Below are 17,277 nucleotides of genomic sequence, written 5' to 3' on the forward strand. Positions count from 1 at the left end.
ATTACTGCTTTCTCCCCATCAGCTCCACATCACAAGGTCGGGCCCCCAGGTTCCACGGGGCCGGAGGTCTCTTGGAAAAAGGCACAGGGCCGAAGAGAAGGAGGAGAGGATGGAGCAATGGAAGAAGGATGACAGAGAGAGCAAAGAGGTGGTTGTCAACGGTGACAAGACCTCAGTGGAGGTACCCGATCTGAGGCTGTTCTCTCGATATGAAGTGTCCGTCGCTGTTTTTAACAGCAAAGGGGACGGACCCCACTCTGCACCTCACCGCTTCAGCACTCCAGAGGGAGGTATGTCTGTCTATCTATCTATCTATCTATCTATCTATCTATCTATCTATCTATCTATCTATCTATCTATCTATCTATCTATCTATCTATCTATCTATCTATCTATCTGCAACTTTACCTGGGGAATTATTTGAAGACTGAAGCAAAAGAACAGATTTGACTTAATTATTTGCTAACTGTGTGCATGTGTGTGTGTGTGTGTGTAGCTCCTGGTAAACCTGCATCGCTGTGGTGTGAGAGCCCAACAGACAAATCACTGATCCTCTACTGGAGCCCTCCAGAAGAAACCAATGGCATTCTGACAGGCTACATGGTGGAGTACCAACAGGGTAAGTTAGGGTAGACAACAATGGAATATTTTTGTTGGCTGATCCTTTTGATTGCACACACACACTCTCTCTCTCTGTATGTATATTTGGATTTAGCCTACGTAAATACAGCGATTTATTAGAGTCACCACAAAGAAAGGAAGCAGGAACTAGAGTTACTGCTGCAAACATTATTGATAAAGTTATTATTATTATTATTATTATTATTATTATTATTATTATTATTATTATTATTATTATTATTATTATTTCTGTTACCCATAGGTCACCACTTGCAGAACAAGCTGCAGTACAACAGTGTAGAGGTCTTCACGGTTCCAATTTGACAGACCCGAACCCAAATGGACCCGTGAAAATTGTACCTGGAGCCGACTGGCCCGAGCTATTATTGTAAATATGAGTTCCGTACCCGAGCGGCACCGAGATATGTCAGAACCGAACCCTAAAAAACCTGTGGACCCGAAATGCCAAAGTTGCTTTATGATTTAATACAAGTTGTCTAGCGTTAAATAAGACTTGTTTTTATTAGCTACTTCTTTCTGTTTCTTACCTAAACGTAGTCTTCTTCTACCTGGATCCGGCTGCGGCCGCTGCCAGCCCCCACTGGCCATAACGTGATGTAAACAGAAATAAATCCACGAAAAAAGAAAAGAAGGTTCCACCGCACTCAATGGGGTACATTCAATTAAATTATTATTAAAACCGCAGCAACGCGTTTCGCCCTGTGGGCTTCATCAGGCAGAAATAAATCCACGTCGTCATTTTCTTGTTTAGATGGTCATGTACTACTGTAATCCTTATTCTTAGCCATCGCTAACGCTAATCCAGTAGAACATATTTCCTCTTGTTTAATTAAAGCAGAAGTGAGTGATCCGGTCGTTTTCGCTAATGCTGCGTTCCAGGCAGGCTTTTGAAACCGTAAATTACAGCTTCAAGTCACAACTTACGACTTTGTAGCGTTCCAGGCAACCCACTCGTGTTTTTCCGACCTGTTTTACCGGTGAAAGTCACTATAACGGTCACTTGTAACTTCCGACCCGTGAACTCGTACCAGATCGAACTGGTACAACTTCACAGGTCGGAAAAACACGAGTTACGAGTTGCCTTGAACGCACCATAACAGTCCTCGTCCCTACGTCACCACATTCACGTGCATCCCTTGGCTGCACACACAGCCCTGCATGCCGTTCTCTCTCCTCATTGGATAAAAACTGTAGGATACGAGACCCGTGTTTCAGACCAAACACTCGTGATTGCTGTTGGAAGATATAACTATTTAAGACTTATATTAACACAAATATATCACTTACTCACTCACCACGTAACGTTACCGCGGTAACAACACGCTACGGCAACTCGATTGTTTAACCATTTTGAACCATTAACCAAAACGTTACGTTAATAAACAAACTTTTTAACTGCCCCGAGTCCTGACCTAGGCTCTAACTTCTGCTTGAACTGTCACCTTTGACGTCATCATCAGAGTCGTGTAGTTGTTTTGATCATGTGACATAAGTCACACAGGCAGCTCGCAGCCTCGCATTGGACAGAAGGGGGAGGGTGATTGACAGCTGTGACCGTCAATCGCCGGGTCCTCTCGGGTACCGTAGGACCCGGCCTTTCACAATAAGAGCCCCGAGACAAACTCTCCCGGTTCCGACCCGGCCCCGGCGTCACTTCTTGTGAATGGACCCAAGACCCGAGCCGGGTCGGGTCGGAACCTTGGGTTTTCGGGCTGTTGGGTTTTTCCGAAGACCTCTACAACAGTGTAAAATCTGACTTGTGACTTGTGTTTCCTCCGTAGTGGTGGAGGGCAGGGACAGCCCGTTCCAGATCCAGAGCCTCAGTGACCCCGCTGTGACTCACATGTTGCTGGAGCAGCTGGATCCAGACAGCTTTTACACCTTCAGGGTGATGGCACGCACTGCCAGCGGAGTGGGGCCTCCACACACACTGGTGGCCGCCACGCTGCTGGAAGGAGGTGAACAACAACTGTGATTCGCTGTCAACAGCACCAGTCTTTTTTTTTGCTTCTCATATCTCTCCTTTTTTTATTCTCATTCTTTATTTCTTCCCTTCCAGCTCCTCCGACCAACATCACCTTAATCCCAGGTAACACCTCGCTCAACCTGACCTGGGTGCCCGGAGAGCGAGAAAGGAATCACGGCTTCCACATCGACTACCTCAGGAAGACTCGTGAGTTCACTTCCCTGCTTGATCAATCTAAAAAGAGACACATGGAAGAGTACAAGAGAGTGTTACTATCAATTATTAAATGAACACACGCTTAAAAGCTTTGCAGCAGGCACCGGTCACGACTGCCGTTACGAGGCGAGGACAGGACACGTCCATGTTAGTCCAACCTGGTTCCCTCTGCAAAAAAGACATTGGGATTTTTTACAGTCTTTTGGATTATGACAGAAAATAATCTCAGTTACAGTTATGGCAGGATAATCTCCACTAATGCAACACTGTATGATGTTTGAACCAGCAGGATTAGAAAGCTAATGTAAGGGTGAAGATTAATTTATCAGATTATATTATATTAGATTAGATTAGATTAGATTAGATTAGATTAGATTAGATAGATCTTTATTCATCCTGAAGGAAATTCTTATGGCAGGTTGCTCTAAAAGGGAATGTTCAAAGGAAATGCAATTACAAAGAAAAGAAACTACAAAGAGGAACGATGCCTAAGAATAAGACAGGAATATTTAATAAAATATTATATCCTTCAATGTCTAAAACAATAAAAATATACAATACTAGTGCAAAAAGGAGTGGCCTAAACATAATTTGAATTTCTCTGGCAAGGAGTATGAGGCTGTAACATGTTGAACATTGTGACTTTTAACATCCCCTACAAGCTCTGCCTCATTTTGACACTTCAAAACAAACTAATTACGACTAAAATGCAATGTATGTGTGTGTGTGTGTGTGTGTGTGTGTGTGTGTGTGTGTGTGTGTGTGTGTGTGTGTGTGTGTGTGTGTGTGTGTGTGTGTGTGTGTGTGTGTGTGTGTGTGTGTGTGTGTATTTGCTGCAGCTGGGGCCGACTGGGAGAAGTCAGAGGTGGTGAACTCCACACAGGGGTTCTTCTGGCTGACGGGCCTCCAGCCGTCCACTCAGTACCACCTCCGCATCACACATGGGAACAAGACTCAGTGGGAGGATGTGATCTGGACCGTAGGACCAGGTGTGAACCTTAGCTCTCAGTCTTCCAGGTCATCGTAGTCTTCAGGTGCCGAAGTTGAGGGCAGCTGGACTTCTTTCTTGGTTGATTGAAGAAGTTTCACCTCTCATCCAAAGGGCGGAACATGAGGAAGCCTTTGGAAAGAAGTCCAGCTGACCCTCAACTCACCACCTGAAGACTTAAAGGAGACATAATCTGCCCCTTTTCCACAAATTAAAATAGTTCCCAGGTGTCTTAAAGACATGTCTGTGACATGCCCTGGTCAAAATCCCCCAAGGATCAAACATCACAGCTCTTTTCATCCTCTCAAAACAGCCCTGTTCAGAACGGCTGCTTTCAGTGCCTGTCCCTTTAAAGGGAGCCTGAAAATTACAGATTTTTTTGTCAACTCTCACATTTTGAGGACCAGAAGGCAAGACAAACACCTACATATATGTTAAAGGACAATTCCAGGCGAATTCAACTCGGTTGTGTATTTTCCTATCATTTTAGGTCTAAAAGAAGGAATCTGAAGATTTTCAGTTTAATTGCTCCTGTTTTGCGGTAGTTGCGTCTGTCCCCGCATCGCCACGGCAGCAATGAATGGGAGTGGATGTAAGTTCCGCTGTTTAGGCTGTTTACATCCCTCAAAGCCGCAATTTTTTTCCACAGACAGCGTCAGATGGCGACTCAAACATGCACCCAGAAGTTTATTTACTTCAAGTAAGCCGACATGTTTGTAAAACTAGATCTAATTCAAAGTCTCCCGGAGTCTCGCGAGACCCAGTTGCCGTGCTCGGTGTGTTCAGGTGCAGTGGGAGCTACCGTTTGTGTCATAAACACAGGAATATCAACTCTTGACTTGCTTTAAGTAAACATTTTTTTCCACAGACAGCGTCAGGTGGCTACTCAAACATGCGGCGAGAAGTTTTTTTTACTTGAAGCAAGTAAAGAGTTGATATTCCTGTGTTTATGACACAAACGGTAGCTTTCCCACTGCACCTGAACACACCGCGCACGGCAACTGGGTCTCGCGTGAGACTCCGGGAGACTTTGAATTAGATCTAGTTTTACAAACATGTCAGCTTGCTTGAAGTTAATAAACTTCTCGGTGCATGTTTGAGTCGCCATCTGACGCTGTCTGTGGAAAAAAATTGCGGCTTTGAGGGATGTAAACAGCCTAAGCAGCAGAACTTACATCCACTCCCATTCATTGCTGTCGTGGCGATGCGGGGACAGACACAACTACTGCAAAACAGGAGCAATTACACTGAAAATCTTCAGATTCCTTCTTTTAGAACTAAAACGATAGGAACATACACCCCCGAGTTGAATTCGCCTGGAATTGTCCTTTAAAGTCCCACTTCCGCGACCCTTTTCGGCCATTTTAAAACCAGCTCATTAGCCATGCACATTAGCAATGCACCTCTGGAGGGTGGGCGGAGACTGAGCTGCTCTGCACCCGCCCAGCCACCTCCTCGCACCCCACCACCCGCTCGCTGACAGCTGGACATTGTACAATTACAGATTCAGCGCGTTTAGCGTAAAACTCCACACTGGGATTCGATCCCAGACTGGAGCATAGTCCTTGCTCACAGTGCAAGCTGCTCTACCAGGTGAGCTATACCTGTTATACCTTGACAGCTACACCGAGCTGTCCAGCGTTTCACCTCTGAGCCAGATGCAGAGCGGGGCGGGAGCTTGTAGCATTAGTGCCCTCCCCTGGAGCTGTGACACGTCAGCTCCAGTCTCCCTGAAACTGCCAGTTTGCGTCTGCTATTGGTTCACAGCAGTTGGAAGGCAGAAAAACTCAGAAATGCAATTTTGCACTTCCTTTTCTGCTGATATGTCCTCTAACACAAGAAAAATGCCACAGGAACACGTGAAAAGCTCAAAAAACACGATTTTCACGGGAATGGGTCTTTAAAGAGCCTTCAAAAAGTGATATTTCCATAATATGTCCCCTTTAAGAACCTGAAGTACCACACTACTGCCTCTCAGAGAACAAGATGTTCCTCATAACCACACAACTTGAGGATCAGTTTAATCAATCCCTGTCACTTTTGCAATACTCAGAGTTACACAACAAACTTTACATTACACTGAAATAGTAAAACATATAACATCAAATCCTTCATGTAAGTGCAGGACTACATGAAGATCACTGGTGTGAATCTCCTCCCTGTTGCTTTCAGAGCCGTCTGAGATGCCCAGCCGCTTCGCCACTCAGGGCTGGTTGATAGGACTCATCAGCGCCATCGTGCTGCTCGTGCTGATCCTGCTCATCCTCTGTCTGATCAAACGCAGCAGGGGTGGCAAATACGCAGGTAATACACATACACACACACACACACACACACACACACACATATATACAGTATATATATATATAACGATAACAAACTTTATTTATAGAGCACTTACCAAACAAAAGTACAAAGTGCTTAACAGAGAAATAACAGTTAAAACAAGAGACAGCTTCAACAAGAAAATAAAATCACAGGAGATAAAATAAACATTAAAATGACAATAAAACTAGCATGGCTGTATAGAAACAAACAGGTAAAAACAGAGAAAATCAGCAATTCAGATAAAATCAGGAAAAGCTGAACCAAAAAAATGTGTTTTAAGTAGAGACTTAAAAAACGATACTGACTCCGACCACCTCATTTCCTCGGGCGGGTCATTCCAGAGCCTTGGGGCTCTCACAGCAAAAGCTCTGTCCCCTTTAGTTTTAACCTGGCCTCTGGAATGGACAGAAGACCACTGCCTGAGGATCTCAGACTACGTTAGGGTACATATGGGGTCAAAAGGTCAGAGATGTAAAAAGTAATTGATAAAATCTTAAAATCAATCCTAAAACAAACAGGGAGCCAGTGTAAAGACGCTAAAACAGGTGGAACCAGTTAAAAGCCTAGCTGCTGAGTTTTGTACTAGTTTTGTAATCCATTCAAGGCTTTTTGGTTGATACACGAAAAGAGACACTATACTGGTTTGAGCATCTCTAGAATTTAAAATGGATCATATTTTAGCAATATTTCTGAGATGATAAAAAACAAGGTTGAACAAGCTTAGTCGTGTGGTTTGAAGCTAACATTGTTGTCAAATAGCACACCAAGATTTCATGGAACAGGTTTGATATTTTGCAACAAGGCAGCTACAGTACAGTAACCTGTAGCCAAGAGCTGGACATTGAGGGGTTTTTTTCTTACAGTGAAGGACAAGGAAGACAAGGAGGTGGACTCTGAAGCTCGGCCGATGAAAGATGAGACCTTTGGAGAGTACAGGTGGGTTCTCTCTCACCCCCAGTCTTAGTGTCATACCATCATATATTAGGCCTCATCACCAGATTTCCAGCTGATCCAAGTGCAGTACAGCACTGCATTAAAGAGAGCTGATTTCACCAACCAACACTTATTTTTACATTCTCATAGACACACCCCCTGGTACCATGTTCTCTGGCTCTTTGTTGTAATTGTAACTTGAGGGTTTTCATTCCAAAATGAATTATTTTTGATATATTGTCAATATAAGAATCAGTATGTTCAGTGCATTAGATTCACTTTATTTTGAAATGAACCCTCTCAATAACACTTGACCTAACATTTGTAGCTGCTTGTGTCATTTCTAATGTTCCCTCACTTCCTGTTCCTCCCTCACTGCTCTGCCTGCAGATCCCTGGAGAGGTGAGGACTTTAACCTCCTTTATTAGCTCCCCAATGCATGTTTCACATCCCATAATTGCATTGCTATGGTGTGTCATTACATTTAGATGTTAAGAATTCCAGGGAGTTGGGTTTTGAGTGATTTAAACCTTTTTTTCATCTTGTGTATGTGTGACCTGCTGGTATTTCATATACCCAGAATAACCCTGGAAGCACAGACTGCAGTGCCAAAATGTTTCCCTCACTAAAAAGTGATGGGAAAAATGTACAACTATATATAGAATTATAGATGAAATAAAATAAAATAAAATAAAATCTAATTAAAATCTATCTGCAATAGAAGTTACCAATGTCACATCTGAAGTCAATCAACCACACAGTAAAACACACATGCTACCAACACCTCCCCCCTCCCCCACCAAGACACACCACAGGAAAAACAAAATACACTCATGAGACACTGATGTCAAGGGAAATAACATCCCATAAGGCAGAGTGGTTGGCTCTTTTAATTGGGTCTGTTTGAAAACCCTTTACCTGCTGCGATAGCGCTGGCGCTATGCTTCCTATGTGCAGAGTATTATTACCCTAACTCCATAGTCTCATATAGTTTGGTTTTGCCATTAATAGAGTTCACTTTTGTACTGTTTTATTCAAAAAAGATTATAAAGATTGTTTAAAAATATGTACAGGTTCACATTTTAAATGTCAAACCAAAACTTCATGCTGTTTTTCTTTATAACTGCAAATACTTTCTTAACATGTGCAATCATCATTTACCAGATGTTACATATTCAAATGTAAAAGGGGGGGGGGGGGGGAAGCCTTCAGACATGGGGCATTTTCTGACCATTTTCTGAAAAGTAGAAAAAGGTGTTTGCGCTCTTACTCAAAGTCAAAAGAACAAAGAAAAACTCTCTTCAGGTGCATAGGCAAAATATTTAAAAGAGAAAGCAGGGAAAAGCTCACACACTGGTCAAAAAATGAAATGTTCACTAAAGAGGCCGACAGATGTAAAATGACATGTTTAATGGTCCATCAGAAAATAGCAGCAGACTGAGGATGGCTGTGTAAGCCAAGACGTTTCTGAGTTGCTTTTGTTTTTGTATTTACACCATGGTTGCACTTGTCCAGTGTGCAAGCTTTTCCCTGTTTTCTGACCATTTTTATAGCCATAATAACAAAATATGTCCAAATGGCAATTTTTAGCCCTCAGTAGGTAAAGGGGTTAAATTTTTTTTTAAACATTTTGGCAAATTTGTCTATTGCCATAATCCCTATAGTTTTAGGAGTAGGTTCATTACCTTTAGTTGTCTATGCATGTTTTTTTTTAGATCGGCGGGGCAGAGATGTGAGCTCTGCATGGTGCACTGTATTTCCGAGCTTTCCCTCATCAAACTCATCAAATTCACAGTCCAACAACTCCAAAACAAGTTGAACAAGTTGTGACCTGCACATTCACCACACTATGAAATAATAATGGAACAATACAAGACTGAGTTGTTTTTGAAGCAAATATGTAGGCAGAACTACATCCCAGACACGGCTGCTGGGCGGAGTGACTTCAAAAGCGAAAGTAGTTCTGGGTATTTGCCTGATGTGTCCTAATGTTACATAATGATACGCTATTATTTCATAGCGTGGCGAATGTGCAGGTCACAACTTGTCCACAAGAGCGTTTTGGAGTTGTTGGATTGTGTATTTAGTTTGATGAGGGAAACGTAGAAATCCCATTAACCTCCGTTGTGTTCGCTGAGCAGCTCACGTCTCTGCTCCGCCGATCTAAAAACAGCTTGCACCGACAATTAAAAGTAATGAAGGGCCAATTTGCCAAAATGTTGAACTATCCCTTGTGTTGTTGTGTGAATTTAGGGACTTGCCGTCTCAGCCTCCTCTCAGCTGATCACTGACGGTGTCCCCTGTCTGTCCTCCTCTAGCGACGCGGACGAGAAGCGCTCGGACAGCCACCCGTCTCTGAACGGGGAGAGCAAGCTGGGCAGCGACGACTCCCTGGCCGAGTACGGGGACAGCGTGGACATCCAGTTCAACGAGGACGGCTCCTTCATCGGCCAGTACAGCGGCCGCGGGCCCGTCCCCCACGGCAACGAGAGCTCCGGCCCGGCCTCCCCCGTCAACGCCATTCCACCGCCCCCCATCGCTCCCTCCATGTCGACCATCCTGAACCGGCCCAGCTAGACACACACACACACACATACACACACACAAACACATACACACACACATTACAAAACCACACGTACACACACACATATGAAATACCTGCCTACAATAAAACACCAAGGGACAGACCACTCCTGACTCCACTGCCTATAATGTTATAGTGTAAGACCACACACACACACACACACACACACACACACACCTATACACACACACAGTGTCAATACATTCCACAGGTTTATGCAGTGAAGCTGTTTACAGGATGTCTCATCTTTTCTACTCAAGTTTACACACACATTTACACACACACACACACACACACACACACACACACACACACACACACACACACACACACACACACACACACACACACACACACACCCACACGCACTTACAGATAAACAGACTAAGTTAGACCCCAAGTTAGCCCTCCAGTCTTCTATATGAGAGAAAGACAGAGGTGGAGGACAGGAGAGGAAGATGATGACAGGTGTGATGAAGAAAAGAGGGGGAAAAGTAGTGAAAGTGGTTTTTGTTGTTCATCTGTGACCAAAGTGTCTCCCACGAATTTTTTTTTCACTTTGTCCAAACCCTTCAGTTTTTTTTTATACAAACATAACATTTACAGTTCCTATACGTTTTTACTCTTTGTGCGTCACTGTCCAACATCACCATTGTGTGTCTTTGTTTCTGCGTTCTCTTTCTGCATTTTCCAGCTGTTTCTGTGTTTTGTGCGCATGCGTCTGGGAATGACTCTGGTATTTATTTGAGTGTGTGTGCAGCTGTCAGAACAGCTCCCAAACCTAAGATGCATGCCCCGCCCTGTGGTGCTTATTTAGTTGATATTTAGCATTTGAGGTTAAGGAGAGACTGTTTGTGTGTGTGTGTGATAGTGTGTTTGTGTGTGCATGTGCGCTTGTGGTGTGACCATTCATGCTCTCCATCCCTGCCCTTTGACCTGCAGTGATGAGAGATCTGTTGCCTTAAGAGAGTCCAGTTGAGCCTCCTCTCCTCCTCTGTCCATCCATCTGTCAATCATCCATTGCTCCTCACACACTCGCTCCTTCTCCGTCAGGATGCTACGGTGGCCCTGAGAGCTCAACAAACTGCAAAAGTGCAAATGGAGAAAAACAGCTTTACCACTTTTTATTAAGTTGGAAAAACAGTTTTCCAATTTTTTTCTCACTAACTTTCCAGCTCTAATTTACTTTTGTTCGGGACTATTTTCAATGGCGTATCAATCTGCATATGAGTAGGACCTATTTGCGCCGCAGGACAGTGTGTGCTGGAGTGAATCAAAATGAAAACACAAATTTAATTCACTTACTGGAAATAAGCTGAATTAACATTATTTTGACATGCATTTCACTTACATCCCCATGGCAACAAATAAGAGCATCCCCGGACGGGTCCAGGCATGTTCACAGCTTTACTGTCACCTGGATACTGTTGTTCTGTAATTGACGCTGTGTCATGGAAGTGATGAGGTGCGGCTGCAGTGTGTTGAGCTTTCAGGTAGTGGGACTAAGCTTGATGACTCCATATCGGCCTTTTAACGTAGACATGTCGCAGCGAGACGATTTTAACGCCTGAAAAATCACACGACCGTAGCGAGGTGTGTTTACATGACACCGGTGTCAGAGCCGGTGGGTTTTGAATGCAGTCTGCCTGAGTATTTAAACTCACAGATGTAAATTCTGTGGAAACATGATCAGTTTTTTTTTAAAATAGGAAAAGCTTTATTGAACTAAATAATGAAAGCAGTGACACCATGTGTCATTGTGGCTGTATTTAATCCATCCGTAGAAATGCAATGTCAAGGATACGGCAGCTGATGTCACCGGGGAACAATGTCCGATTAAAGAGGAACTATGCAAGTGCTGTTTTGCTAACCCTCATCCTGGCCATGTGCATTTGTTTACAACAAAGCCGTAGAAAAATCAGTACATGGAGCGTTGGATAACGTAAATGTTACGACGTGTATATCACAATTATCACAATTACTCCTGAGCTTTTTAATTAAGGTAAAAATGTAGCATAGCCACGGGAGAAATCCTGCTTAGTTCCTCTTTAAGGGTGTCAGAAAGTTTGTCACTACCTTAAGGGCCACAACAGAACATGCTCACACACACACATACACAAACATAAACACACCGATGCATACATGAAGTCGAGGCCTATAGAAACCATTTGGAGGGTCGGTCCTCTGTAGCAAAACCCTATGGGACCCTCTGGAGAAGAGAGGGAAGGAGGAGGAGGACAGAAAAACATGAGGAGGAGGAGAAAGAGCTGACGGATATAGAGAATCTGACGTATCGTTCTCTGAATGTAAATAGAACCTTGAGATTGTCATTTTTTTTATTTCCATTGCTTCTTTTATAAAATGATCAAATTGTACGATTTTTTTTAAATGATATGTTGCTCTCTTTGGTTTTTGTACAGCAGCGCTCTGACGCTGCAGCGTTTGTATCATACAGCCCCATCACCTCCTCTTAGGTTGTCCTCTCGTGTCACTTTACCGTAGTAACCCAGAGACATTTAGAGAAGACTAGAGTGTTAGCGTGCCGCCCACCCCCTCCCCCCTCCCCTCATCCAAGTTTTCTTTATAGCGCTTAGAGATGCAGCAGATAATACTGATTATTAAAAGTCATGTCATAAAAACATTTATACACCTCGCCATGACAGAGCTGTTTTTACTGGACGCGTGTGTTTACTGGAGATGTCTTCTGCAGCCCTCGATCGACCAATGCTGGAAATCAATGATCGAAATATTTTCGAGGGTTTAATTTTGTTGCCTTCGAGTGACAGGTGGGCTGTAGCTACCGCTGCTGCTGCTGCTCAGCGTGGCTCCAGCTGTGCCAGACAAACTCGATCTCGAAACCAACCAGGGATGTCCTTCAATGTCTGGAAGTTTGTTTATAATGTTTGCGGAGCAGAGAGACACCAGAGAGACGAGCCTGAGGAGCAGAGAGCAGAACCTCTCATGTTTGGTGTTGATTTTGTTTTATCTAGATAGATTTTTTTTAATGTCAGTAAATCCCATGAAAAGTGTGTTAGTTGATGCGTCTCTTGACTCTTCCTGACTAAGAACTATTGGCTCCAACAGCCGACTTCATTTCAATCTTAAATCAAACAAACAGGAAGTAATAGTTGATTTGTCGGGGACTATTTTCAGCAGCGCACATGTGGCGCTCTAATGAATCTATTTGGAGTAGCGGCGTGATGCACAGGGAGCTGAGTCAAGATCAATTACAGTGTGTGGCTCATTAGTCACAATTAAAATCTACAATTGTGTTGTATTTTGCTTTTTCCATCTCAGCTGAATGCTATTTGAATTTCCAGCAAATTTTGAACTCAGGCTTTGTGTGTGTGTGTGTGTGTGCTAGTTGAAAGTTCACATAAAAACATATAATTGTAAACTCACTTACTTGATTTGATTCTAAAAAATGTTTGGATACACACACAGTACTTGGTAATTGGAGGTATTGTATTTCATGGGGTTTGCTTACAATTAAAAAAATATAAAAAGATTTGAGATACCAAAGTAAACAGCCTTGCTAATAGTCTGGGAGGAAAAATATACAGTTAAACATGTTTTCAGCTGCCCCTGATGGAGATACACAGCAGTGATCCAGGGGTTAACCATTCATTCTCTGTGAGTAAACCTATAGCATCCAGCCCAAACTAACTCATAACTTAGAACTGTATTTTGTGTTGGGATTGTAGCCTACTGTGGTCTTTCAGACAAAGTTTAAACACATGAAAACAGGTCCTGCTTCCTTCATGTAATGATTCCACAGTTCATCCTCAACTTGTTGCCTTGTTAAACGACTGGCAGGCTTCGGCCCGGCTCCTCTCCGTCTCTCTGCTCCGACACTGTTTGTATGACCTTGTCTGTCCGCCTTGTCTCTGTCGCAGCCTTCTTTTATACATATAAACACAATGGGGGGCGGGAAAAAAACAACATAAAAACTAATGGAAAAAAACATTTAGATATAAATAATAACAATACTGCTAATGGTAACAACAGTGCTATCATCAGTTACGGTGACGTCATCAGTATTGTCATCAGTAGCGATGATGTGATCATTTAATAACAATGAAATTAATCAGTATCACAGGATTTAGCAGGGAGATTACAGTGGTGTTGTGTCTGTGTGTGTGTGTGTGAGAGTGTGTGTCTGAGTCTGTGTGTGTAGTATGTAGTGTGTATAATTGAGGGGGGGGGGGGTTGAAAAGAAGTGTGGTTCCACACACACACACACATACACACTTAAGGCCGGGGGAGGGGGGGAGGGGTTGATGGGGGAGGGTGTACCGCAAACTGAGGTGTGCTGATATTGTACCTGCTTGTTGCATTGTGCGCTGTTCTGTATCTGACAAACTAACCCCAGACTGTCGACTAATAAATAAACATGGACTACGCATATCCTCAACAGGCCTCAGCTGCTGTTTGTTTCCTCTGTGTGTGTGTGTGTGTGTGGGGGGGGTGGGGGGGGGGTAGCATGGCTAACTTACAAAGGGCTCCTTTAAATTCAACATAACTTAATTTTTCCTTAATTGAAGAACCTGAACATTTCTCAACAATAACATTTTAACATAATTTTATTATCTCTTATTTAACTTTTTGTTTCAACTAGTAGCCTACTCATAGTTAGTTTGATGGTAATGATAGCTATTTATAAGTTTTACTATAATTTGCCAACTTTAGCATTAACATCTGTTTACCATTACCATGAGCTTCAGACTGTTTCGTTTACCATAAAAGAAATGAAAGAAGTTAGGCTCCTCCCACAAGGCAGCCTGGACAGTGACATGGATTTGTAAAGTGATAAGATGGGCGGGGCTAGGCTAGCTGGTTAGCGTGCTAGCAACATTGACATTAATTACCACTTGCAGACAGTTCCTGGAGAGTAATGGATTTAAGTTTGATGTTGAATTTGTTAAGTTTCTTATACAGCTGTCAATGTGCATGCTGCTGGCAATGTGGCTACCTTTAAAGGGGACATATTATGGAAATAACTTTTTTTAAGGCTCTTAAACATACAGGCTAGTGCTCGTCTTGCCTTTTGGCCCCCAAATTGTGGAAATTGACAAAAAAAATTGCAGGCTTCCGAGGTTGAAATCCATGTGGTTTTACAGGTTGTTCCCTCAGTTTTTGAAATTGCATAATACCACCCCTCTGTGAGTACCAGTACCTGTAAGGGACCAGTGGCTCATTTGCATTTAAAGGGACAGGCACTCAAACCTGCCGCTCTGAACAGGGCTGTTGTGAGTGGATGAAAAGAGCTGTGATGTTTGATCCTTGGGGTACTTTGACCAAAGCATGTCTCAGACATGTCTTTAAGACACCTGGGAACAATTTAATATGTGCATAATATGTCTCCTTTAAGCTACCCAAAGTAGGTCTACAGGGTTTGGTTACATAGTTTAGATGCTTTTATTGGTATGTAGCACTTATGTAACATTTTATTATATTGTTTTATCTTGTTTGTTACATATCCTGTCTGAGACTGTGGGAATGGATGTCTTGTACTTTTATGCTTTTATAGCTGCGAACCAAATTTATCTAAGGGCACAAATAAAGTAACCTGAACTTGAACCTACCCAACAGTAGCCTATTTAAAATGTAGATTATGATGACCCAGATCTATGAGGAGGAATGCTACATTACAGGAAGGATGTTCATAACATTCTTGGGAGCAGTTAGAAAGAACGGACACAGTGGATGTTTACAGATGTTTATCTAAAGACAACATTAGAGCAGTGAGGTCATAACAGATAAACAAGATCAAACTCACTAAACCCATGGGGAGCAGCAGCTTCAACCATGATTCACTGGGTTCACGCTGTCACATGTGTTTTAATGTTTTGTAAAAAAAAAAAAAAAAAAAAAAAAAAAAAACTATTACAGGTGCTTTAATAGCTACGTGAGCGCGCAGCATCATTGATGCTTATGGCTCGCCAGAGGACAAGAGGTGTGGCGGATGCTTGGATCAATACACTGTGGCGATGTTTACTGTCAAACAGGGAGGACGGGATGGTGAGGAGGGGTTAAACCTGGCGGACTAGTTTTCTTGACGCACACGGTATGTGTGTATGTAGCCTATGTGTGTGTGTGTGTGTGTGTGAGAGAGAGAGAGCAGCCATCGGACAGAATACTAAACCGGAGCAGGCTGAGGAGGAAGAGCAACATTTAAGGACTGTTTGACAAGCAGCAGCTGGCGTGGACCGACCGATCATCACTGACTGCACTGCCTCCACGGCAACGGTGGGGGACAGTGGACACACAGCGTGCACATACATGATATACACACACACACACACACACACACACACACTGCCGGGAATAGATTTGGAGGATGAACAGAGCGGCGATTACGCAAGACGGAGCCGAGCCGCAGGGGGGCGCGGGGAGGACGCTCCGGTTCCAGCGGCCGCACGGTGAGTGACGGCGACACACACACACACACACACACACACACACACACACACACACACACACACACACACACACACACACACACACACACACACACACACACACACACACACGCATATACGTGCACGTGCATGCGTGCACAAGACCTGATGTTTTGTTCTCAGTTCAACATCTCTTAGTTATTATGCAATCGCTTACAACCACGCGCGCGCACACATCCTTCCTCCTTTTTTGTCTCCATTCATTTGTTCAAATGTGTGACAGAGAGGCGGCTGCGCGTGCGCGACCGCGTGACGCAACTGTTGATCGGTTTCATTGATTGATGGGTGAAACGCGTGGTAGTAGTCGTCTCGCTCCCATAATCCACACACAACATTTGACCCGGACGAGCCACACACACACGCATGCAGCAGCAGCATTATATAAGTGCTGTGGCATGTTCGCTGTGCTCTGGGCTTTTGGGACAGGGCCAACATATAGTACAGCATGTGCAGCTGGAGCCTCCCCAGTGTTGTGTGTCCTCCGGCCCGGTCCGTCAACAGGAAGGAAGGAAGGGCGGAAGGAACTAGGTCCTAATGGTCTGTCAGACTCCGAGTCCGGACCGACCGGTTGCAGGCAGCTTGGAGTTGGGGGGGCAGGGAGGGAGGGAGGGAGGGGGTGGGTTTATTTTGGGGTAGTCCTGTGACGAGGAGCGACCCACGTGTCCTCTGGATCTTCGCCTGAAGAAACAAATGGAGTCCAACAAGCAGGACAGACCTCCGGTGCGGCGTCCGCGGCGCGTGCGGTACGAGAGCACAGGTGAGGTCTGATTCCAGATCAGATCAATAATAATCTGCCGTCATTTCCCGCGGCTCTCTCTCTCTCTCTCTCTCTGTCTCTCTCTCTCTCTCTCTCTCGCTCACCCACTCACGCACACACACGCTGCACAGTTGCTGCATGGCTCAGTGATGAAACTTGTTGTTTTTCTCTGAGTAGCCTAAAACGCGAACTGCGCCTTTACAGAGATGACAGAGCATTGATGGAGGAAATGCAATGCAATCTCATTTAGCAGGCAATGCAATCTCATTTAGCAGGCCTACTGTGCTATAGGGGGTATAGTAGCCTACCACAATGTTGAATTAGTAGGCTAACTGAGTATATTATGGTCTGGTTAAGGAAGAAGTATTTTTGAGCAGCAGAAACGGGCTGTGTTTGTGT

The 17,277-nt window shown here is 43.9% G+C and overlaps 1 protein-coding gene across 1 annotated transcript in view; it reads left to right on the forward strand.

The window, feature by feature from the left end:
- LOC310988903 (neural cell adhesion molecule L1.1-like) overlaps nucleotides 1-9,650 on the forward strand; it is a gene marked incomplete at both ends in the record, with an annotated part of 36,620 nt that extends 26,970 nt beyond the window's left edge. The window contains 8 exons of the mRNA XM_083975707.1: nucleotides 23-290; nucleotides 497-619; nucleotides 2,424-2,600; nucleotides 2,702-2,815; nucleotides 3,664-3,813; nucleotides 5,985-6,116; nucleotides 7,004-7,076; nucleotides 9,392-9,650. Of these exons, the coding sequence (XP_083831833.1) occupies nucleotides 23-290; nucleotides 497-619; nucleotides 2,424-2,600; nucleotides 2,702-2,815; nucleotides 3,664-3,813; nucleotides 5,985-6,116; nucleotides 7,004-7,076; nucleotides 9,392-9,650 (1,296 nt within the window). The remainder of the gene's footprint in view (nucleotides 1-22; nucleotides 291-496; nucleotides 620-2,423; nucleotides 2,601-2,701; nucleotides 2,816-3,663; nucleotides 3,814-5,984; nucleotides 6,117-7,003; nucleotides 7,077-9,391) is intronic.
- Nucleotides 9,651-17,277: the final 7,627 nt, after the last annotated feature.

The sequence above is a fragment of the Trachurus trachurus genome (assembly GCF_905171665.1).
Source record: "Trachurus trachurus genome assembly, chromosome: 7".
NCBI classification, from domain to species: Eukaryota; Metazoa; Chordata; class Actinopteri; order Carangiformes; family Carangidae; genus Trachurus; species Trachurus trachurus.